A 24,621-nucleotide genomic window follows, 5' to 3' on the forward strand; every position below is an offset into this window, starting at 1 on the left:
TGGTGACAGCTGGGTAAAAGTCTTTTTCAGAAATCTCTATTCCAACAAAAAAATCCAATTGTGTGTTTGTGTGTGGGTGTGTGTATATATATATATATCTCAAAATATATAATTATGGCTTTAGAACATGTAAATTAAAATTTTTAATATTGTTGACCTAAACACCCTGCTAATTCCCAGGTCCTCATAAGACACTAAATCTTTATTTCCTAAAGATTATATATCTTCATCAAATCTTGTACTTCTGCTTGTATTTATGAAACAGATCCATGGTCACAGCAGAGGAAATGTGAAAAGGGAAGCCCAGGTCACCATCACGTGACACAGACCTTTTGTCACTTAGAATCTCAAAATGTCAGGACAGTTCGAATGCTGAAGTGTAAAATGATGGTTTTTAGTGATTTGTTTCCACACCTTCCAAACAAGAACATTTTATACAATTGTCCTTTCTGCCTGGGTTAGGAAACTTCAGGTAAATTCTGTTACTGGAAATCCTTCTGGGCCTGAGGTCCCCACCAGAAAGAAAATGAATCGGTATATGAGTATATGCATATGGGTATCTGAGCTGATTCTTGAGGCATCGGTACAATTGCAAAGGCTGACAAGAGGAAAGGGGTTTCCTTGCTGAAGGGAAAGCATGAATATGCTAGGAAGGTGTGAACAGGAAGGATAATCCAGTGTGCTTAGACTTCTGGGTGCCAAGGAGAAAAGTAGGTGAGCCCTGCTCCCTTACTTTATCTCCAGAGCCTAGCACACAGGCTGTGATAGACTGGGTGCTAAATTCTCAGTTGTTGAATAACTGGGTATATTAACAAAGTAGGTTGTGGTCCAATAGTAAAGGCTTTCAAAACCATGCTAAGTCATTGATATTTGGGGGCAACTTGAGTTTTAGCAGCTTAGTGAATGCCTGGCTAATATGGTAAAATACAGAAGGCAGGAGACATATTATCATGCTACTGTGTTAACATGTCCAGGTGAGAGATTACTGGACTGAACTAAGGTAACAGTCATGGGCAATGAGAGGGAGAATCCTGGAGGAGAAACTGGACCGTGCACTATCAGAGCTTAGCATCAGTTTGCATGTTGTAGGCAAGAGTGAAGAAGGAGTCAAACGTGATGCTCTGGCTTCTAGTCTGTAAAAGCAGAATAAGTGGCATTATTTGCTGAGATAAGATGTACTGGTGGAAGCATTATTTTGAGTGAAGTTGATGCAAGTGGGACATTCAAGTGGAGCTGTGTGGAAGTCGATGGAAATTGAAGAGCTTAGGTTTATAAATGTTAATTTAGAAGCCACTGCCTTAAGGTAATATTTGAAACAAAAAAGAGTAGAATTTATGTTTCTTTGGATAACAGCTAGTAACTATTTTTCAAAGTGACCATATTATTAATATTGCTTGACTAAGTAAAGGTGTATGTCGGAATAGACATTTTTCCAAAGAAGACGTCCAAATGGCCAAGAGACACATGAAAAGATGCTCAACATCATTAATCATCAGGGAAATGCAAATCAAAACACAATGAGATATCACTTCACGCCTGTTAGGAGGGCTACCATCAAGAAGATAAGTAACAGGTGTTGGCGAGGATGTGGATAAAGGGAATCCTCATGCACTGTTGGTGGGAATGTAAATTGGTGCAGCCACTATAGAAAACAGTATGGAGGTTTCTCAAAAAAATTAAGATAGAGCTACTCTGTGGCCCAGCAATTCTACTTCTGGGTATTTATCTGAAGAAACCAAAAACACTAACTTGAAAAGATATATGCACCCCCATGCTCACTGCAGCACTATTTACAATAGCCAAAATATGGAAACAACCTGTGTCCATGGATGAATGAATGAATAAAGAAAATGTGGTGTGTGTGTGTGTGTGTGTGTGTGTGTGTGTGTGTAATGGAATATTTAGCCATAAAAAGAATGAAATTTTGCCATTGGCAACAACATGGATGGACCCCAAGGGCATTATGCTAAGTGAAATAAGTCAGTCAGAGAATGACAAATACTGTATGATCTTACGTGTATGAGGAATCTAAAGCAACAACTTCATAGATACAGAGAACAGATTGGTGGTTGCCAGAAGCAGGAGTATTGGGTGGGAGAAATAGATGGAGGTCAAAAGTTAAAAAACAAACAAGCAAACAAAACCTAACCTTCAAGGATCAGAAGAAAACACATTTAAAAAAGCACTTTGAAAACTGTAAAGTAAGGAAATTTTGTGGCATTACTTGAAGAAGTGAGCAGCTTTGTGCTGAAATAAAAATAGCCAAGATGAAATCAATCTAGTATAAAAGAATGAAGTCCAGAGGTTTTTTAAAAAATTGGTTGATATAAGACGATGACATAATAAGTCTATGAAGAAGAAGTAATCAGCTTTATCAATCTTGCTACATAAGATAATCAGAAATAAAATATGAAGGAAACATGCATTTATAAATACTAAATTTAAAAAGTGACCTATGGGGAGGAGACAAGAGAACTATAAAAAACAGATACCTTTGATGTGAGTAGAGCAGTTCAAAACCTTCATTGATTTGTTTAAAAGGGAAAACATGGGTTGTCACTTGATCCAGGTCAAATTTCTTTTCCAGGAAATCAGTCACTAGTTTTGGAACATCATCTCTGCTTTCCCAACCTATAAGTAAGCATACATGTTCTCTTTAGACTTTACTGAATGATCTTTATGTGTTATTATATTTGTTCCTTCTCTCTCTTGCATTATTACCTTTTCCCCATACGGGACTATCCTTAACAGCACACAAATGAGCTGTATTTCTCCCATCTTAAGAAACAAAGGCAAAAACCCCATGAGGAACCTCTATTTCCCCCACAACTTCTAGCTACCCCATGTCTCTGCTCCTTTTACAGAGAAACCACTTTACAGTTCACTGCTCCACTTCCTCTTCTCCCATTTTCTCTCGAGCCCACTCAGCACGCGGCTAGTATAGCTCTTGTCAAGGTAACCAAAGATACAGACAACAGTTAATGTGAGGCCAAGCCTTGTTCTCTTTCCACAGTACCTGGTGCACAAAAAATGAGAGGCTGGTTGGTACAGATGAGATTCTTTAGAGAGGGCTCCTTCAGGGAAATAAGACTTGAACTGAGAACTACACAAGAGGTACAAGTTGAGCCTCCTCACTTTGACTCTTTGTGTGATGTGGGGAGATTATGGATTACCCAGGAATTAGAAGTAAAATTCAGTTATTCACTAAATGTCTTTGGGGAATATGCTAAGGACCAGGCACTGTTTCCAGGGCTGGGAATAGGGTAGAGGTGTAACATACCCAGTCCCTGCTCTCAGGAAGCATGAGGATCCTCTCGTTTAGTGCAGAGAGACTGACAATAAACAAAGAAGCCTCTGCCATTCTTACCTCCAAAAACGCATCCTTTCCGTGTGCATCCAGTGCAGGGCAGCACTGGGTCATAGGTGAGCATCTTGGCTGATAGAGGAGCCCCTACCACTACACCGACCCTGTAGTTCATGCTGCAGGATGCAAGGGCATCAATCTGAGTTGAGAATGAAGAAGACTGTTTGTTTCTCATGTCTCATAATATGTCGTGGGCTCAGAAATGCCCTACATACTATTGCAGTTCCAGTAGTTCGTTTTGTTTCCAAGTCATGAAGTGACATTAGGCCCACATGCCTTTTTCTTTCTGCTTGCTTTTTTTTTTTATTTCAAACTTTCTTTTTATTTGTTATTTATTTATTTATTTATGGCTGTATTGGGTCTTTGTTGCTGCACGCGGGCTTTCTCTAGTTGTGGTGAGTGGGGGCTACTCTTCGTTGTGGTGCGCGGGCTTCTCATTGCAGTGGCTTCTCTTGTTGTGGAGCACAGGCTCTAGGTGCGCTGGCTCAGTAGTTGTGGCTCATGGGCTCAGTAGTTGTGGTGCACGGACCTAGTTGCTCCACGGCATGTGGGATCTTCCCAGACCAGGGCTCGAACCCGTGTCCCCTGCATTGGCAGGCAGATTCTTAAGCACTGCGCCACCAGGGAAGTCCCTCTGCTTGCTTTAAAACACTCGCAACACAATTTTAGTCATGAATTAAACTCGTTCATACATTTGTCCTTTAAGGCAGAAAGTAGAAATTAATGTGGTCAGTGTTCATGGCATTTTCAGTTTACCATGGACGAAAATGCAGGGAGAAATTCCTATATTTTCAGACCAATATCACCACTTCAGATAAGGTTTGGAAAGCCATTTGAACTAAATCAAATTACCTATACTGAATCAATTAATCCAATTTTTTTAAAGTTTAGTATGAAAATTAAATCAAATACCAAAATGTGGGACAAAGGAATCCCTTTCTTGGTTACATTTCTGAGACTAACCCCACATTTTCTGGTCATCCACCCATCCAGTCATTCATTAATAGTTTTTTGAATACTTGGTAGGTTGTAGCAATAGATGTTGGCATTTTTCAGAGACCAATGTTCATTAAAGTATCATCTGGAAATCAGTAGGCCATAGCAATATTCAGTGTTGCATATTGGCTGTGTAAGCATGGTATTTGTTGCTATGGAATAATTCTAAGTGACACTAAGGAAGGGGAATGAAAACAGTGGTAAATTAAAGACTACTTGTTCCTAAAGTACCAAAAGTATTAGAGCGAATTTAGTCTCCTAGTCAATTGTGAGCAGAATTGACTTTGTCCCATATTTCCAAGTCTCCCTCCCTACCTTATCCCAGGCTGGGGCTTTCCAATCCAGGAGATCTGACCTGTTTCTCAGATTTAAATGGAAGTCTGGTGCTACTGACTGCCACAAGGGAGGCGTATTTTAAAAAGTTGAAGGCTCCTATTTTAAGAGAATTCAGAAAGGAGAAAGCAAACTCAGGTATAGAGTGAGAAGTTGGCTACATCGTGGTTTTGAGGGAAGAGACTGCCAAATTTGGAATAGTTCCTTTCGCCCCTGGATCTCCTCCTCCTCTGTCTCCAGAGAGTCACTTTGTGCTGGTTGACTTGCTAATGTTCAAGAGATGGAATCACTGTTGCCAAAAAAGCCATACATACAAAGTAGATTAACACTTAAACAATTTGCCTAGTTGGTTGACTCCCTCCCTGGCAGTCTGATCACATGAGAGTGGTATGATATGACATACTTTGGTCAAGCAGACCTGCACATAAGTTTTGCTTGACTTTTTAGGCACAAGTGCTTCATGATTACCAGGTATTTTGCCTAACGGGTAGTTGCTTTCAGTAAAGCTGTGGAAAATGAGTTTACCCTGTGTGTTCAAGGTAGTTTGGGTATTGTGTGGCTCCTCTAATCTTGGCTCTCACCGTAGTTTCAAGATGCCCAATAACTTCAAAACTGTAGCCCAGTGTCGCCTGTCATTTCTTTTCTTTTTATTTTAAATTAATTCTATTTAGTTAGTTTTGGCTGCTTTGGGTCTTCGTTGCTGCATGCAGGCTTTCTCTAGTTGTGACGAGCGGGGGCTACTCTTCATTGCAGTGTGCGGGCTTCTCATTGTGGTGGCTTCTCTTGTTGCGGAGCATGGGCTCTAGGTGCACTGGCTCAGTGGTTGTGGCTCACGGGCTCAGTAGTTGTGGCTCACGGGCTCAGTAGTTGTGGCTCATGGGCTTAGTTGCTCCATCGCATGTGGGATCTTCCCGGACCAGGGCTCAAACCCGTGTCCCCTGCATTGACAGGCGATTCTTAACCACTGCACCACCGGGGAAGCCTCGCCTGTCATTTCTGACAGCACCTCACTGATGGGCTTGGTGGAGTCCTTGGGGCTGATGCACTTAGTGGCTCTGACAGCCATGGCCTTTTCAAATTTGTCTTTGTTGAGGTCAATCCCAATGATCCTGGATGCACCAGCTGACTTACAGCCCATGATGACCAAAAGGCCAACTCTTCCCAGGCCAAAGGCCACACAAGTTGAACCACGGGTGACCTGTGGAGAGACAAGTTCCTGTAAATGTTAGACCTAGGGTTAAAATGTGAAACCTGCAAAGTATCTCCAATATTAGAACACAAAATTCAGAAGATCACTATGATGAGTTATTAGGACTGGATGACTTGTTCTCATGAGAATGCCACAAAGAGAGCTAGAAACAGCAGAATGTCTGAGAACAGAAAAGGAACAAAATCAGTGTTTTGCAGATAAATGAAAACCTTTGATAAAAGGTTACATCATTCAGGCCTTTGTTGTGGGAGCTTTTGCAGCCTTTTTGGCCACCACCCATAACCTCATCCAACCTCATAACAGGATTAAATAAGCACTTGGATCTCTATTACTCTTCTACACAAAACCATGCTAAATCTGTTTTAGATTTGGTTTAACTAGCATTTTCTTAATAACCATAACTCTGAGTCATTTGTAAATAAATTGTTTTTTCATTGAAGTTGAATTTCCATGTTGCAATTAGATGATCCATGTGTAGCTCCAGGAAGGAAATGTAGTTAAATCAGTTGGGATATTTTTACCCTGTACTGTGCTATGTTAAAGAAGGTTCTAGCCAAAACTCACTTTCCTGCTAGGTTAGTCCTAATCCTTTTTCATAGCAGGGATCAGGGAGACCTGAAAACCAGGAAACCCACAAAAAGGGTATGGAACTTATTGTGATCATTTTTGTCTTGTTTTCCTTTTTTTTTTCTCCTCCCTCCCTTCTTCCCTTTCTTCCTTCCTTTTTTTTTTTCTTTTTCTTTTTAACATGCAAAGGCTTATGTGTGAGCAGGGTGTGTTGTCATATGTCCTGATTCTCCAGTTTTGTCCTCCTCTGCAGGAATTACCTGAAAAAATAGCCTGTGTGTGGAGGTCTGTGTATGCATGTGTTTTGAAATGTCTGAATTTATAAGCAGATATTTAAGTGGGTACAAAGGTGCTGTAGTTTCAGCTATGGCATCCTAACCCCTCAGTTCATTTCCTGAATTTGGAGCTCTGAAGTTAGTGTGGCCATTCTCTCAAGTATCATTCAGTCATTCACTCATTTATGCAGCAAACTTTATTAATGGATTCTTTGTGGTCAGCGTTTTATGTCAGAAACTAAACTGGGCGTTCTCTGTCTTTTCTACTAGTTTATCTGCTAGCTTTATTATCTAGATCTGAGATGGAATTTTTTTGTTGATGGTTGAATTCTAAATCTAGAATTTTATGATTCTAGCACTGTCTTCTGGGACCTCTTTCAGCCTTCCTTATTTAATCTCTAGCAAGATTAGGCTGTGATGGCCCTGAAGTGTGATATTTCTGACCACCTGGGAACTGTACCTCTAAAGACTTCTCCCTAGGACTCCATCACCCATCTGGAAAGTTATAATTTTTGACCTTCATGTCACCCTGACTCTAAGCCTTTAAGTGGATCATGGCCCCAGTCTCTTGCTAACTTCAGATGTCCCCCCACCTGAAAAACCAAAACCAAAACCAAAAACACTTCTCTTCCTTCCCAACCTTCTTGTTCTACAGAATGGGAACTGGAGATTAATATCTATAGTGAATTATCCATATCATTATTATAGAAGAAAGTTATAGTCTAAAACAAGAATGTCAATTTTAGGTCACTTAAAAATTTTTATTATTTAAAATAATATTTTATTATTTTGTATTTTAAAATATAGTAAGCTTCCACTTTTTAGTATTATTTTTCTTTACTCTTCTGATTCCCTTCATGATCTTTAATAAATACTTAAATTTCACTATCCCAAAGAACCTTAGGACCTTAACCAGCTCTTGGGAGATAACTTTTGAGTCCTTGGAATATCCTGTCCACTAAGAGTGTCTTTGTACATCTGAGACATTGGGCTACTCCAGATGGTTTATGCTAACAGTGTGACTTACAGTGAATGCCTGTTTTCATATGTCTGGGTCCATCAGCTTAACTCCTGATGCTACTGGAGTCTGAGTAGCTGAGGTCAGTCCTGTGTGTGCTGTGTGCCTACATGACTGTTCCCACAATAGAAACCCTAAACACCAGACTTGGGTGAGCTTCCCTGGTTGGCAACACTTAATATGTGTTGTCACACATTGTTGCTGGGAGAATTAAGCTCTGTCCATGTGACCCCACTGGGAGAGGACAACTGAAAACTTGTACCTGGTCTCTCCTGGACTCTACCCTATGTGGCTTTTTCTTTTGCTGGTTTTAATCTGTATCCTTTCACTGTAACAAACTGTAGCTATGAGTATAATAACTGTTCTGAGTTTTATGAATCCTTTTAGTGAATCATCAAATCAAAAGAGCGTCTTGGGGGACACCAACACATCCTCATATTGTAAGTTTGACCTATTTTCAAATAGGCAAAGGCAAGAATATGTGTTCATTCAAGTAATTTGCCTTAAGATATAGCTTCCAGTAAAAAATTATACCTAAAAGTGGAGAATGTCTTGGTTAATAATATATTAGCCAAGTACTAATATGGTACCAATATATCAAGTACAATAAAAAACTTAGAATACTAACATAAAACCATATCCAATGTCCCTTCTCTCACCTCTATCTTGGTAGAAAATTCTTAGTGGAAGGTCTCGAGGAATGTTCCAGCACCAAGATTTTCCAAAGAAATTTAAAAGCAAGTGGTTACTAACATATGTCATTGACATGTACATGCATGCTAATGTTATACATTCATAGATCTGAGACCTGTCTTGAACCTATGTCTGGGATAAATCTACTTCAACGCCCATATGTATATTTTCCACAAGCTCCTCACCTTTTTATTCTTCCACATATTTGGACATCCCTTTCCTTATTCATTCATACATCTCTTTTTTTCCAAATATTATTTATTAAGTCATTACTATGTCCAGGCTCCTTGCTAAGTACTGTAGTGAATAGAGACTTGGTCCATACCTTCTTGGAGCTTGTGGTCTAATGAAGACTAAAGGTGTAATAAGAATTTGAGATTTGGGACACATACTGTTAATGAAGCAATCATGTAGCCTTGAATAATGGAAGGAGGTTCCTGCTTAGATGGAGTAGACAGAAAAAAACAAACAAACAACTTCTTTGAGCAAGTGGGTTATCTTTAATCTGAGAATTATGTTAATGAAGCACCTACACAAGGGCTCAGTAGATGAGTGTTCCAGACAATCAGAATAGCTTGTGTAAATGTCTTCATGTAGGAACAGGCTTACAGATCTCAAGAGAGGTGAGTGAGTGTGAGTGGATCATAGTGGAGGAGATGAGATTGTTCCAAGTATGGAAGCTACTGAAGGAATTTTGGCAAAGAAGTAATGCAGACCAATTTATGTTTTATAAAATTCCTCTGGCTTGTAAATGGAGAATTATTGGAGATGGTCAAGAGGAGTAATGAAGACTACAGAAGGGAGGCCATTGCATCTGTCAGGATATGATGATGGTAGTGAGTTGAAGAAAATGGAAAGATTTAAAATATACCTTGTAGGTAAAATTAACAGGACTTGCTGCTGGATTGCATATAAGGTAATGGAGAGGGAAGATCAAGGATGAAGAAAATTTGAGTGAGCATAAATATGTTTGGGTGGTAGGGAGGAAGAAAATTAAGAATTCTGTTTTATACATATTCAGTTTGAGATACCTGTGAGACCTTCAAAGGGAGAGGTCAGGTAAGGAGTTGGACAAAAGAATTTGGGGTTCAGGGAGAGTTTGAGATATAAATTTGGAGTCAACTAACGTATACGTAATTTTTAAGACTTTGGAGTTGGATGAGACCACCACAGTATGGTGATTGCTTGTGGGAATGGTTTTACTATTTATGAACTGTGTGTTATTCTACTTACTTCTTTGATTCATTAAGAATGACATAAATTGAATCCAAATAATCACTCTTAAATATGCATTCATGTTTTCATACTATATGCCAGCCATTATAGGTTGAATTGTGTCCCCATGCCCAAACCTGCAATTTCATATGTTAAAGTCTTAATCTCTAGTACCTCAGAATGTGATCTTATTTGAAGATAGGGCCTTTGCAGATGTAATCAAGTTAAAATAAGGTAATTAGGTGGGCCCTAATCCAATATAATTGGTGTCCTTATAAAAAGGGGGAATTTGGACAAAAAAGACTGGCATAGAAGGAAGGTGATATGAAGAGACATAGAGAGAAGACAGCCAAGGAGAAAGGCCTGGAACAGATCTTTCACTCACAGCCCTCAGAAGGAACAAATCCTGCCGACCCTTTGATTTCAGTCTTCTACTTTCCAGAATGTGAGACAATAAATTTGTGTTGTTTAAGCCCCCTAGTCTATGGTATTCTGCTACAACAGCCCTAATAAGCTGACAAACCAGCATTGATATTTATTTTGTGAAACAAAAGATTAATTTTATTTTATTTATTTTTTTAACATCTTTATTGGAATGTAATTGTGTGTTACTTTCGGCTGTATAACAGAGTGAATCAGCTATACGTATACATGTATCCCCATATCTCCCCCCTCCTGCGTCTCCCTCCCACCCTCCCTATCCCACCCCTCTAGGTGGTCACAAAGCACCGAGCTCATCTCCCTGTGCTATGCGGCTGCTTCCCACTAGCTATCTATTTTACGTGTGGTAGTGTATATATGTCCATGCCACTCACTCATTTGATCCCAGCTTACCCTTCCCCTTCCCTGTGTTCTCAAGTCCATTCTCTATGTCTGCATTCCTGTCCTGCCCCTAGGTTCTTCAAAACCATTTGTTTTTGTCTTTTTTTAGATTCCATATATATGTGTTAGCATATGGTATTTGTTTTTCTTTTTCTGACTTACTTCATGCTGTATGATAGTCTCTAGGTCCATCCACCTCACTACAAGCAACTCAATTTCGTTTCTTTTTATGGCTGAGTAACATTCCATTGTATATATGTGCCACATCTTCTTTATCCATTCATTTGTCGATGGACACTTAGGTTGCTTCCATGTCCTGGCTATTGTAAATAGAGCTGCAGTGAACGTTGTGGTACATGACTTTTTTTAAAGTATGGTTTTCTAAGGGTATATGCCCAGTAGTGGGATTGCTGGGTCATATGATAGTTCTGTTTTTAGTTTTTTAAGGAACCTCCATACTGTTCTCTGTAGTGGCTGTATGAATTTACATTCCCAACAGTGCAAGAGTGTTCCCTTTTCTCCACACCCTCTCCAGCATTTATTGTTTGTAGATATTTTGATGATGGCCATTCTGACTGGTGTGAGGTGATACCTCATTGTAGTTTTGATTTGCATTTCTCTAATGATTAGTGATGTTGAGCATCCTTTCATTTGTTTGTTGGCAATCTGTATATCTTCTTTGGAGAAATGTCTGTTTAGGTCTTCTGCCCATTTTTGGATTGGGTTGTTTGTTTTTTGTATATTGAGCTGCGTGAGCTGATTGTATATTTTTGAGATTAATCCTTTGTCAGTTGCTTCATTTGCAAATATTTTCTCCCATTCTGAGGGTTGTCTTTTCGTCTTATTTATAGTTTCCTTTGCTGTGCAAAAGCTTTGAAGTTTCATTAGGTCCCATTTGTTTATTTTTGTTTTTATATCCATTACTCTAGGAGGTGGGTCAAAAAGGATCTTGTGCTGATTTACGTCCAAGAGTGCTCTTCCTATGTTTTCCTCTAAGAGTTTTATAGTGTCTGGTCTTACATTTATGTCTTTAATCCATTTTGAGTTTACTTTTGTGTTAGGTGTTAGGGATTGTTCTAATTTCATTCTTTTCCATGTAGCTGTCCAGTTTTCCCAGCACCACTTATTGAAGAGGCTGTCTTTTCTCCATTATATATTCTTGCCTCCTTTATCAAAGATGGTGACCATATGTGCGTGGGTTTATCTCTGGGCTTTCTATCCTGTTCCATTGATCTATATTTCTGTTTTTGTGCCAGCACCGTACTGTCTTGATTACTGTAGCTTTGTAGTATAGTCTGAAGTCAGGGAGCCTGATTCCTCTAGCTCTGTTATTCTTTCTCAGGATTGCTTTGGCTATTCGGGGTCTTTTGTGTTTCCATACAAATTGTGAATTTTTTTGTACTAGTCCTGTGAAAAATGCCATTGGTACTTTGATAGGGATTGCATTGAATCTGTAGATTACTTTGGGTAGTATAGTCATTTTCACAATGTTGATTCTTCCAACCCAAGAACATGGTATATCTCTCCACCTGTTTGTGTTGTCTTTAATTTCTTTCATCAGTGTCTTATAGTTTTCTGCATACAGGTCTTTTGTCTCCTTAGGTAGGTTTATTCCAAGGTATTTTATTCTTTTTGTTGCAGTGGTAAGTGGGAGTGCTTATTTAGAAATAAAATTTCGAATCTGAATTTTTTCTTCCAGTTGATTTGCCATTGTGTAGAAACAGTCTGTACATGAGATGTTTTCAAAAGCGTTTTTCCCAAAATGCTTCAGTTTTTCAAAAAAAATTATTTAAAAAATAAAAAAGAAGGAACTAGCCCACCCTGCTGCTTACCTTGCCAGTTTTAATAGCAGTCCCATATCCAGTAGAAAATCCACATCCAATTCAACAGACTTTCTCAGGATGAGCTTCATCATCGATCTTAGCAACAGAAGTTTCATCCACCACTGTGTACTCAGTAAATGTACTAGTGCTCGTGAAGTGATAGACTGGTTTGCCCCTGCACGTAAATCTGGTGGTGCCATCAGCCAGGACTCCATGACCAGTAACGCTATTTGATACATCAAACGCTCATATTAATTCAATTCAAAACTTAGCACAGGAACAACTAAATGGCATTAGAGAAAAGTGACTGAAACCTACTCACTCCTTACACAGAGGTTGACATCTGGGTCGCGACAAGCATTGCATTCTCTACACTGAGGCAGAAAGACGGGGATGACTGTCACTTAGAGGGAAAACATCATGATATAAGGTGTTGGTAATTAACATTAAAGGCTGAAATAGATGAATGTGAATTGAGCCCATGCCACATGCAAGAATTTCTTAAAAGTAGAGACATACCTTGGAGATATTGCAGTTTTGGTTCTAGAGCATCACAATAAAGTGAGTCACAAATTTTTTGGTTTTCCAGTGCATGTAAAAATTATGTTTACACTATACTGTAGTCTATTAAGTATGCAATAGCATTGTGTTTAAAAAAACAATCTACATACCTTAATTAAAAAAGAATGATATTGGAAAAAATGGCACTGATAGACTTGCTTGACGCAGGGTTGCCACAAACTCAATTTGTAAAAAAAATTCCACTTTGAAGCACAATAAAGCAAAGTGCAATAAAACAAGGTATGCCTGTATTCTAAAGTTTACAAGCACCATCAAATTTGCTTGCTAAAAGTTGAGATTTTGCCAAATTAAACTTCACTCTATATAATCCATTCTCCTTGTATTCTCTTATCCTCCTAAATTCATTAAGGCTCCTCTAATAATTCCTAGTTGTGCTATTTCCTTTGATAGGACAGTCAACCCTACTTATCTCAGACTTGTGACTTGACATTTACACACCTGGTTTCACCATAGTGACTCCTTCTCCAATGCTCTCCACAACCCCAGTGGCTTCATGTCCCACAGTCACTGGAAACTTAGACACTATTGCTCCTTTTGTCATGTGCTCATTTTTCCAACAGATTCCCGTGGCCAAAGTCTGGGTTCAGAGAAAAGAACATTGCACCAACCAGCAAACGGGTCATTTTACAGTTGGGAGAATATTTATCTCTCTCTTGAAAAGATTATAATTGTTTAATCAGCATGATTGTCTCATATAATAGTGTTGACTCTTAGGAGATTCTGAGCCGAATATCAACCATCAGACCAAAATCTCTCTCTTTAAGGGACTTCCCTGGTGGCACGGTGGTTAAGAATCTGCCTGCCAATGCAGGGGACATGGGTTCGGTCCCTGGTCCGGGAAGATCCCACATGCCATGGAGCAATTAAGCCCATGCGCCACAACTACTGAGCCTGTGCTCTACAGCCCGCGAGCCACAACTACCGAGCCCGCATGCCACAACTACTGAAGCCTGTGTACCTAGTGCCTGTGCTCCACAACAAGAGAATCCACAGCAATGAGAAGCCCATGTACCACAATGAAGAGTAGACCCCGCTCGCCGCAACTAGAGAAAAGCCTGTGTGCAGCAAGGAATACCCTTAACAACTTAAAAAAAAAAATCTCTCTTTAAGGAATTTATAGTATTGCTGCCTCTGGCCTTTTTTGAATCTCAGTGCCTTTTTGAAGTAAATTGATGCTCTTGTGAGGGAACTATAAGGCAGATGTTACCATGCAGCCAGCACAAAAGTAGACTTTTACAGTTAGTTCCTCCTCTTGATGAAAGGTAGAGGGAATGGTGTATAAGAAGAGAAGTGAGCAAAACTGTACTGTTACTACAGTGCTCAGGTAACAGGAGATGGTCAAAGAAAGATAGACGGCAATGCCTACTCAACAAGCTGGTGTTCAAACTAATGGTTAGGCTCTGTTCAAAGGAGTGTGGGAAATCCTCCAGGAAGGGAAATCCAGGAAGCTGTCATTTCTCCAGGCACAAATGAGTTCCTCATTCTTTGTGAAAAGTAATCTCAATACTATCTGATACATTAGTCATAATTATTAACTATTTTTATCAAACACTGTGTCAATAAAAATTCAACAAATTAAAGTTATAATAGAGCAGATTAGCAGGGTTGTTTTTTAATCAATAAGTCATTAATTTTATATTCAGTATGACCAGATCCTTATCAAATAAAAAAAAAACCAGTATGAGAACTAATAACCAAAATTTGGGAAGTATCTCCTTATTTAAGAATCCAACCTCACAACAGTGATATACTCAAAGTAGGTATGATAGCATTTTAGACTTATGTACTCTCAGGCTCATTACCTTACTACAAACTTCTTTAGCCTTTGATGGGGCAACTTCTGTTTCCTCAACGGAAAAGGGATTCTTCTGTTCCCATAGCATAGCTGCTTTACATTTAATAACCTAAGAAATTGGTGAGAGTTATAATGGGTCCCAATTATGTCTTTACAGTTACAGACTCTCCAAATAATATAAATCTGGGCAGAAGATCCCTAGAGATCATCTTATGTACACCCGTGTTTGATATATGAGAAATGCAGCCCGGAGACACTAAATAATGGATTCATGGGCACACAGCAAATGGGAAGCAGGGCTGGCCTAGAACTGAGGCACACCCTTTCCAGCCCTTTGCTTTTGCTGCCTGTGGTCACATAATATTTTATTAAGCTAGGGTTTTTTTTGGCTACAATTTCAAAGTTACAAAATGTCATCTGTGTATCACTTATTCACAAAAGCGAATTTATAAAACAGAAAATGTTGTTGATTTATCTGCAAGAATCTAAGCCAGTATTTAATTGTTGTATAATCAGGTAGCCATGGTGAAGAAATTAGAAATTGGCTTGGTTAGAGATAAAGGGAACCATGAACGTCATGAAATGTATAGACTGAATTCCTGGATGACTCAATTTGTGTCTTTGCATCTCTGAATCCTTTTTTGCACCCAGCACAGTTCTTGCAGCTTAGGGGTCTAGATAGGCAAGGTGAAGCTTCTCATCCTATAGAAGTGGAAACTAAGGGGTGGAGATCCTCAGTGAGTAGACTCCAGCTGTTCAGTTGGTTTTGGTATAGTTATTCAATTAAGTAATTTTGCTGGCATTATTGAAATCAGTGAGGGGTGGAGGGAGAGATAGAGAGAGAGAGGGAGAAGGAGACAGGGAGAGATTTTTCTTGTTTTCCCATCCTCAGATCTGTCTAGGAATCGTATAAAATATTTTAATTAATTTGTTCAGATACAAAATGAGTTATCTCTCATCTTACTTGTCGACTAACATACCACTCCTAGAGATCTCCTTTAGATGGATGGTTACATGGCTCTTTTGCAAGTGATTTAAGTGTGAGAAATGATATGCTGGAAATAGATGGGAGGCTGAAAGCCATCAGTGACTTTAACATTCACCCTCTGCCTCTGCAAGGCAAATGTCATGGGTCACAGTGCAATGTGGGCCAATCTCAAAGTTAGAAATCTCACACCACAATTCCACACAAGTTCCTGCTGGAATAGTTGAGATTTAAAGTCAAACTATTTTATCGATAAGTAAAGATAAAAATATCAAATATATGGAGAATGGAGGAAATTTTATGCTTGAGGATGATAGAAAAAGTCATAAAGGAAACATCTAAGAATGAAAATTTTGTGTGTTGAGAAACAGTAAATAAATCTTCCAAATGTAAGTAATTCAAGCAAGTAGTCTGAGGGAAAAAAGCTTAAAGCAAAAATGACGAGTTAACATTTTTGATATATACAATGCATAAGCGAATTGATAGGGAAAGCATTAAAACTTCCACTACCTCTTCTGCCCTCCCACATATTTTACTCATACCTGGAGATACACGCAAAGAACATAAAGACGAAAATACAAATTAGTAAATATGTAGTGAAGTGTTTGTTTTCCTTGGTAATAAATGTTTTTTTAAATAAAATTAATGAGATAATTCTCTGTTAGGTCGATAATGATTTTTTTTGTTTGTTTGTGTTTTGCTGTACACGGGCCTCTCACTGTTGTGGCCTCTCCCGTTGCGGAGCACAGGCTCCGGACGCGCAGGCTCAGCGGCCGTGGCTCACAGGCTCAGCCGCTCCGCGGCATGTGGGATCTTCCCGGACCGGGGCACGAACCCGTGTCCCCTGCATCGGCAGGCGGACTCTCAACCACTGTGCCACCAGGGAAGCCCCGATAATGATTTTTTACTTACGTATTGTCAAAGGGGTGGTGAAATGGGCAGTGTCATTCATGTCAACACCTTTGGAAAATAATTTTCAGTATACATCAGGATACTAAAATGGTTCTTTTTTCCTGTGGGTGGTTACGTTTTGTTTAGCAACTTAATTGAGATATCTTTGCCGTATAAAAATTGTATATGTTTAAGGAATATAACTTGATGTTTTGATATATGTATACATTGTGAAAAGATCACCACAATCAAGCTAAATAACTTATCCATTACCTCTACCTAGTTACTATTGTGTTTTCATGTGTTTGTTCATGTGTGTGTGTTAAGGTTTAATTTAAGATCTGTCCTGTCAGCAAATTTCAAGTATACAATACAATATTGTTAACTATCATCACTATGCTATACATTAAATCTCCAGAATTCATCTTATATAACTAAAACTTTGTACCCTACTTAAGAATATTTTGACACTTTCACCAGGTAATTCCATTTAAAAAAACCTAACTTAAGGAAATTGTAAATTCAGAAAAATATTAGTATATATTAGAGGTCATCACAGCACTAGTTATAAAGGGAAATATGTAAACAGTATGTGTAAACAAATATGTAGATAATAATAGAGAAATGAGTAAATGAACTGTAAATCTAGAAATTAGACATTTAAAAAGTTTATAAATTGTTATAAATTTGGAAAATGCTTATATTAAGTTGGAAAAATAGGATAAAAATATTTATATATTGTACGAGTACAGCTACATAAAATATGGATGGAAAAATCAATGGTAGTCTGTAAGATATAAGACAATTGTTGATTTTTTCTTCTCATATTTTCTGATTATCCAAATTTTCTGGAATGATTATTGTTACGGGCTGGATTGTGTTCCCCCAAAATTCACATGTTGAAATCCTGACCCCCAGTACTTTGGAATGTCTGTATTTGGAGATAGGGTCTTTTAAGAGGTTAAAACAAGGTCATTTGGGTGGTCCTTAATCCAATATGATTGGTTTCTTTATAAGCAGAGGAGATTAGGACACAGATATATACAGAGATAAGACCATGTGAAAACACAGAGAGTAGATGGCCATTTGCAAGCCAAAAGAGAGGTTTCAGAAGTTACTTCCAGCACCTTGATCTCAGACTTCCAGCTTCCAGAACTGTGAGAGAATTAATCTGTTGTTTAAGCCATCCATTCTGTGGTACTTTGTCATGGCAGCCCTAGCAAACTAAACAATCATCTTTTACTTTTTTAATGAAAAAGAAAACATTTATTATAAAAAGAGAAAAAAGCAATCCCCAGTGTAAAGAGAATCCCTCCTTTCCTGTGATTCAACTGAAACCCTAAAGCAACTTGGGCAATATAGAACTCTAATGCAAACCACACTATTGCATGCATATCTCTATATCAAAATAGTATAGCTTTTATGCTATATCTTAAATTATATACTGTATCATTAATTTTAACTGGAAACTGCTGCCTTTAGGTTACAGAGCTCTCCATCGTTGGAAATATTCTAATAATGGCTAGATATCCACTTTATAGAGGTAGCACAACTAGAACTCAAGCATCTGTTGGTTGGATGGAGTTGCAAATTTTTAAGATTCCTTCCAACTCTAAGAGTCATTAATTTCTATGGGTAGAGTTGCTAGCTTCTAAAGTCCAAAATTAATTCCCCGATTGAGCTAGTTTTGCTGGGTCCTTGACCCAAACTAGAATGCTTTTATTCTAGTTCTATTCCATTCCAGGAAGAATTATTTCAAATTCTAACATCATAGGGCCTCCTCACTTTGTCACATCACCCAGACTTCAAGTGTCATCTTCATTTTTCCAAAACCTTAAGGTAGGCTAAATGCAAAGTTGTTTAAACAAAAACAAAACAAACAAATGAAAGCACCTAACACTATAAACAATTGGCATACCCATTTCAAGCAAGCAACTATACTGACCAACCTGCAAATGAAAAAAGTGCCAAAACTATTTCTAAGTTAATGCCAACTCTGTTTTAAAAGAATAAACATACTTTACCTACAATGCATTCTTGGTTTTTAAAGATTTTTTTAACTTGTATTTTGATGAAAACTGTACCATTAAGAAATCTTAAAAGCATGATACTTTCTTGTCCACTTTGCATTCCAGAATTAGCATTTTTCCATTGTCAACAGCAGGAAAATCTTTTCTAACGGCTGAGAATGAGACCTTGGTTACCCTATGAACTACAGAAGTGAATGTAATGCATGCTATTGAAAGTCAATTTATGGAAACATTTTGCTTACCAGCGCAAATGCCCAGCCATCCTGAAATTAAATTATTAATAATGTCAATAGAAACCACATTTCTCCATTTTCCCCCACTGTCTTACTGAAAAACCTTAATACGCTGTTTTATCCTGTTCCTATTGGCATTCTCTGAAACTCCAACCCAGTGTCCCCCCCACCAAGTGTATGCTTGCTCAACGGGCATTTAATTCCCCAAGAAATAACCCCAAGTATTTAATTACGTTAAGGTATTCCAAGTTTTAACAATCAGTCCCACATTATTAGATCATAATGAGGATACAGAAACGTTCTGCTTACTTTTCCATTAGTGCCCATCCTGTCTTTCTCTTCATTCTGTTTATTAGTAAACAGAGACTTTTTCTGCCTGATGTTTGGCTCCGTCTGCTGTAAATAACAGCATCTTGTGCCTTCAGTTAAATAGTCTGGCTCAAAAGTTCCACCTTTAGCGATGACTCATAGCCTTCAAGACTTTCCAATAGCTCATGAACCCCACCATTTGCAGATCAAGTTGTGAAAAGCAATACAGTAACTTATAATGATCAAACCATGGGTAGAGCTCTAACAAAGACAGGATAATCAAACCTACTGAAAATGACTGAAAGCTTTCTTATCCACCTTATATCTGAGAATATAAAAACATGTCAGGTTAGTTCAGGTCAACACAACTCAGTAAAAACGTACTGTATGCTTCTTTAGCTGCTCTGCAAGGCGCAGCTGATTTTAGGCATGTGTGTGTGTGTAGTTATTGATGCTCTCCTTCATGCCACAAAGACATGATGTAGTTTGTGGAAAACATGTAATTAAACATAAATGAAAATAAGGCCAAGAAAATGTAAACAAATTGGAATAGAAGGTCAAAATTTGGAAAGAGGAGTTGGGGGTATATAGAACATAGGTATGGATAACTATAGTTTATAGATATTTGGGGGATAGTAAGATATGTAAAACTTGTTAGCTCTGCACGTAGACAGATTATGGTCTGAACCCAAATCACCGTTACATACACGGCTGTCTCATACAGTTGTACAGGTTGTGCATGGCACAAAGGCACGCAGTGCAGAGCAAAAGTCCACCCTGTATACTGGCTCTCAGATGCCAAAGGGCTTTTATTTGGGCAAGTGCTTCACTCTTCTGAAGTAGCTGTTTAAATACTTCAAGCCACTATTTCTTAAAATAAGATGCACTGATCCTGGAATCTCCTGGATCTACTGACTGTATTGATAGGAGCGTGTCCAGGATGAATTTTATTGTTTACACTATTTGGGGGTGCACTGGCAGACTTACCACCAAGTAAATTTATTCTACACAAAGGACGTTTTACTCTTGTGGAGTCAATCAGTGGAGCAGGTTTTCTAAGTCTTCAAAGCTGTTCAGATCATGAAATATTTTTTCAGACAACAGATATGAACAAAACTTTCTTTTGAAAACCTGGTATAAGCTTTGCCCACAGATATCTCTCTCAATGCAATATAGTAAGTGTTGTAGGTCCAACAACCTATAACCTAAAACCTATATGCCTAATTCAGAATTAGCAGTAAGAAGGACCTTGTTTATCCATTCTATATGTAATAGGTTACATCTGCTAACCTCAACCTCCCAATCCATCCCTCCCACACCTCCCCTCCCCCTTGGCAAGCACAAGTCTTTTCTCTATGTCTGTGAGTGTGTTTCTGTTTCATAGATAGGTTCATTTGTGCCATATTTTAGATTCCACATATAAGTGATATGTTGTATTTGTCTTTCTGTTTCGGACTTAACTTCACTTAGTATGATAATCTCTAGGTCCATCCATGTTGCTGCAAATGGCATTATTTCATTCTTTTTTATGGCTGAATAATACTCCATTCTATATATGGACCACATCTTTTTTTATTATTTATTTATCTACTTATGTGTCTGCTTCAGGTCTTAGTTGCAGCATGCGGGATCGTCATTGTGGCATGCAGGGTCTTTCGTTGCAGTGTGCAAGTTCTCTCTAGTTGTGGTGTGAAAGCTCAGTAATTGCGGCACGCAGGCTCTCAATTTGTGGCATGCAGACTCTAGAGCACGCAGGTTCAGTAGTTCCCCTGAGGCATGTGGGATCTTAATTCCCCAGCCACGGATAGAACCCATGTCCCCTGCATTGGGAGGCAGATTCTTAACCACTGGACCACCAGGGAAGTCCCTGGACCACATCTTCTTTATCCATTCATCTGTTAATGGACATTTAGGTTGTTTCCATGTCTCGGGTATTGTGAATAGTGCTGCTATGAACATGGGGTGCATGTATCTTTTTGAATTATAGTGTTGTCTGGATATGTGCCCAGGAGTGGGATTGCTAATATTATTTTAGAAAAGAACAGGAAAAAAAATAAAGTCCATGAGAAAAGAAAATAGAATTAGCAATTAGAATTAGTCATTCTAACTCACTGGCTAAATTAAATCCACCAGGTAAAAGCACTACCAGTCGATCAGCCTTGACTGTGAACACCATTTTTTTAGCAGCAAAACACTGAAGAAACCCAGCATATCTTACAGGTATTATCAGATAGAGTTAAGCAGGTGTGGACCGAACAGCTATTTTGAGTTTTCATTTTCAAACCAAAGAAACCAAAATTTATCTCAGCAACAAATAGTTGTTTACTTATGAACAAAGGCAAAACAGTACCAATATGGGTGGTATCGGCACAAACAAAAAAGTACTTATTTGGTAAACTCCTTCATAAGGCCTTGACAAAATCTTATAGCACCTAATCTAAAAAATAAAATTTAAGAGAAAATAGTGTGTCCAATAAGGTTTAATATCTATATAAATCTTTATGGCCCTAATCCCTTCTCCAGGATAATTGATTGGATGTTAAAATGTCAAAAACTGAAATTTGGAAAGTAACCTATTAAAAAAAAAAAGTTGAGATAAAAATGTTCATGGTCATGTTGCATGATATAGCATGTAGTTAGTCCTGATTTTTGGTTTAGAGAAGTTACCAGCTGAATCTCCCCTGTAAACCCTTTTTACAGTGTTTCTGTGACATTCTGGGGCCAAGTCTCTCAGGGTACTGTATCTCCAAAATGCTGTGAGCCTGGTTCCACTCCAGAGTTTCCAAGAGCCTCTAAAGAAGGGTGCTGATCTCAAAGTAGCCATGCAATTCCGATTTGCTTGGGACAGGGTACAGGGGACCTGGAAGAACTTTGAGAAATGCGCTGCAGGAATATGGGCTTTGGAGTCAGATACACCTGATTCAGGGTCTGGAGCCTTGCTTGAGTACGTACGACCTCAATACCACATTTGTAAAATGGGAGTAATAATAACACATTATGTGTCAAAGATTAGCAGTGAGGATCAAAAGCACTTCCTATACTGCCTGTTTCATAATTAGTAGAAAATATCATTATTAACTTGGTTCTCACTGGTAACCAAGGGTTTAAATTTTTAAAATATTTAAAATGTAACCACTTGGGGCAAAATGACCCAGAGTCCAGGCTCAGTAAAACTGTCTTGTTGAGATCCACTGTGTGTTCCCAGAAGCCTCTAGAATTTCCTAAGAGTTTGGGGCTAAGAATCTTCTGAATCTAGAGGTGCTACCAGATATTTACATGGAAACAAAGAGGCAGAATATTATCCATATGGGGGGTGACCAACCGTCCTGGTTTGCTCGTGACTGAGGGGGTTTCCAAGTCACGGGTTTTTCAGTGCTAAAGCCAGGACACCTTATAGCACCTGATCTAAGAAATAAAATGGAGCTGAGCTGGTCACCCTCTGGTGCTGTGATGTGAGTGTGTGTGGTGGACAGGGTCACGTTAGCTTCACGTTGTCAGCCCTCCTCTCTCACAGCTCTGATCCCTCACTCTCAGTAACAGCCTTCTAGCACAGACCCCAGCCAGGACTCGCATCACCCAGTCTCATAATGACAGCAGGGGAGTGAAAATACTTAGTGGAGTCAGGAGAGCAAGGTTTGACTGTCACCTCTAGCAGTGACTGGTAAGTGCTCATGAAAAGACACTAAATGCTCTGATTTTCACAATGAGAGGAAATTATACTGACTTCAGGGCTTGTTGTGAAGGCGAAGTGAAGTAGTGTGTGTAGAAGTGCCCATTAAACTGTCGAACACTCAGTAAATGAAAATTACAGTCAGTGATACCCCTAAGGTTAAGAAAGTAAGAAAAGAGCCTTTGTGTGCACAGGGAAATGGACCTCCATTTATTGCTGAATCATTCTTAATAGCAGAAATAGTTACGCAATTGTAGTACCCAATGGCATACAACTGCTAGTCACTAGAATCACAGTGACTTTTGTTCTGCCTTAGCAAACCAAACCTTAAGTGTGGAGTTTTACTCTGATCTTTGTTTTTTCAAACACTCCAAGCTCAGGTGGTAAGGCAAACAACCAGCTGCAAGCTGAAACTCATCCTTTAATCTTTCCGCTATGCCAAGCCATGCCAGGATGGGGCCAAGCTGGAAAGCAGGGTTGAGATGGGGTTTCTGCAGCTGCACCCTGACAGGTGAAGATTTTGCTAATCCTTTTTCAGGCGTGCTGTGCCAGTTTGCAGAACTGCTGTGTGAGATTATGCTTGGCAGTTTCAAAACTTTTCTTCTCCGTGCAAACCCTGCCCAGGAAAAGAATCCAGAGCAGATTTTTCATTATAAGGCAAGGGCTTCACATCTGCTCCACATAAACTCTCCATTGTGCTTAGCTCACCAGCCGAGCGTGCTGGTTGATGAGAATTTCCGTTCAAGGAGATCAGGAATTGTGGAAAAAGTATAAATCCAAGTTGTTTTGTGCCCCTCTTGAGCTCCCCTTAAGAAAAAACAGAATAGTTAGGGAAATTGGTTTTGCCATGTATCTGGCTAAGGACGAGTTGAAAATAATTTCAAGGCACCAAGGCCCGGCAGTTCTTCATTACTGCCCTGGGTCTAGGGATTGTTTCTTGCAGAAGACAAGCCACAAACCATCACAACAATGGGAAGCATGCTGCCTAAGGACCAGAAGCCAGGATCATGGCCTTGAAAGGAGGCAAAGATGGCTCTGGATGCGCTGCATGGCCGTAAGTCAGGTTCATTGATTTGTTCTCGCTTTGCTTCCAGAGTTCCCCTCAGGACTTGTCTGGGTAAAACATGGAGTAAGATTCCAGAATGTTAGCACCAGAGGTAGACGCAGACCACTTCTCCGTTGCCAAAGTCCACTCCATATTCAGAGGGAACTCTCTTCCTGGCACAGTGAGAATGTAGCACTCAGAGTGAATCAGCTATTTCCGTGCCTGCTGCTCCGCCCAGCCTCGCCTTGTGTTTTTTTTGTTCTTTTGTTTGTTTTGAGGTACACGGGTTCCTCACCGTTGTGGCCTCTCCCGTTGCGGAGCACAGGCTCCGGACGCGCAGGCTCAGCAGCCGTGGCTCACGGGCCCAGCCGCTCCGCGGCATGTGGGATCCTCCCGGACCGGGGCACGAACCTGTGTCCCCTGCATCGGCAGGCGGACTCTCAACCACTGCGCCACCAGGGAAGCCCTCTCCTTGTGTTTTACATTATCAGTTAAGATGGTTAGAGAGTAGATCCAGGGGAATGTTGAATCCTGTCTCCATGGGATGCTGTGGTGTGATGAGGTTATCTTTGGTCTAGAAACTTCTCAGCTTTGCAAGTTCAAGAACTTGATTTTATTAGTATGCCTAAGTTTGATTAGACTCTGAAGGCTGATTCACGTGAATCACACCCATGAAGAATTGATAAACTAGATACCAATTTATAATTTTATAATATATTGATTTATAATGCTTGCCACTATAACTTTGAATAGATTCTGCACGAG

General features: G+C 39.2%; 1 protein-coding gene across 1 annotated transcript; it reads right to left on the minus strand.

Moving 5' to 3' along the window:
• Positions 1 to 347: 347 nt before the first annotated feature.
• LOC136123791 (all-trans-retinol dehydrogenase [NAD(+)] ADH7-like) lies at positions 348 to 19,159 on the minus strand. The gene is given in 10 exon segments (XM_065878140.1): positions 348 to 372; positions 2,493 to 2,631; positions 3,368 to 3,503; positions 5,275 to 5,322; positions 5,667 to 5,891; positions 12,326 to 12,542; positions 12,635 to 12,713; positions 13,322 to 13,475; positions 14,701 to 14,802; positions 19,142 to 19,159. Coding segments are annotated over 10 exon segments (1,143 nt in total).
• Between the last annotated feature and the right edge of the window lie 5,462 nt (positions 19,160 to 24,621).

The sequence above is a fragment of the Phocoena phocoena genome, chromosome 5 (genome assembly GCF_963924675.1).
Source record: "Phocoena phocoena chromosome 5, mPhoPho1.1, whole genome shotgun sequence".
NCBI lineage: Eukaryota > Metazoa > Chordata > Mammalia > Artiodactyla > Phocoenidae > Phocoena > Phocoena phocoena.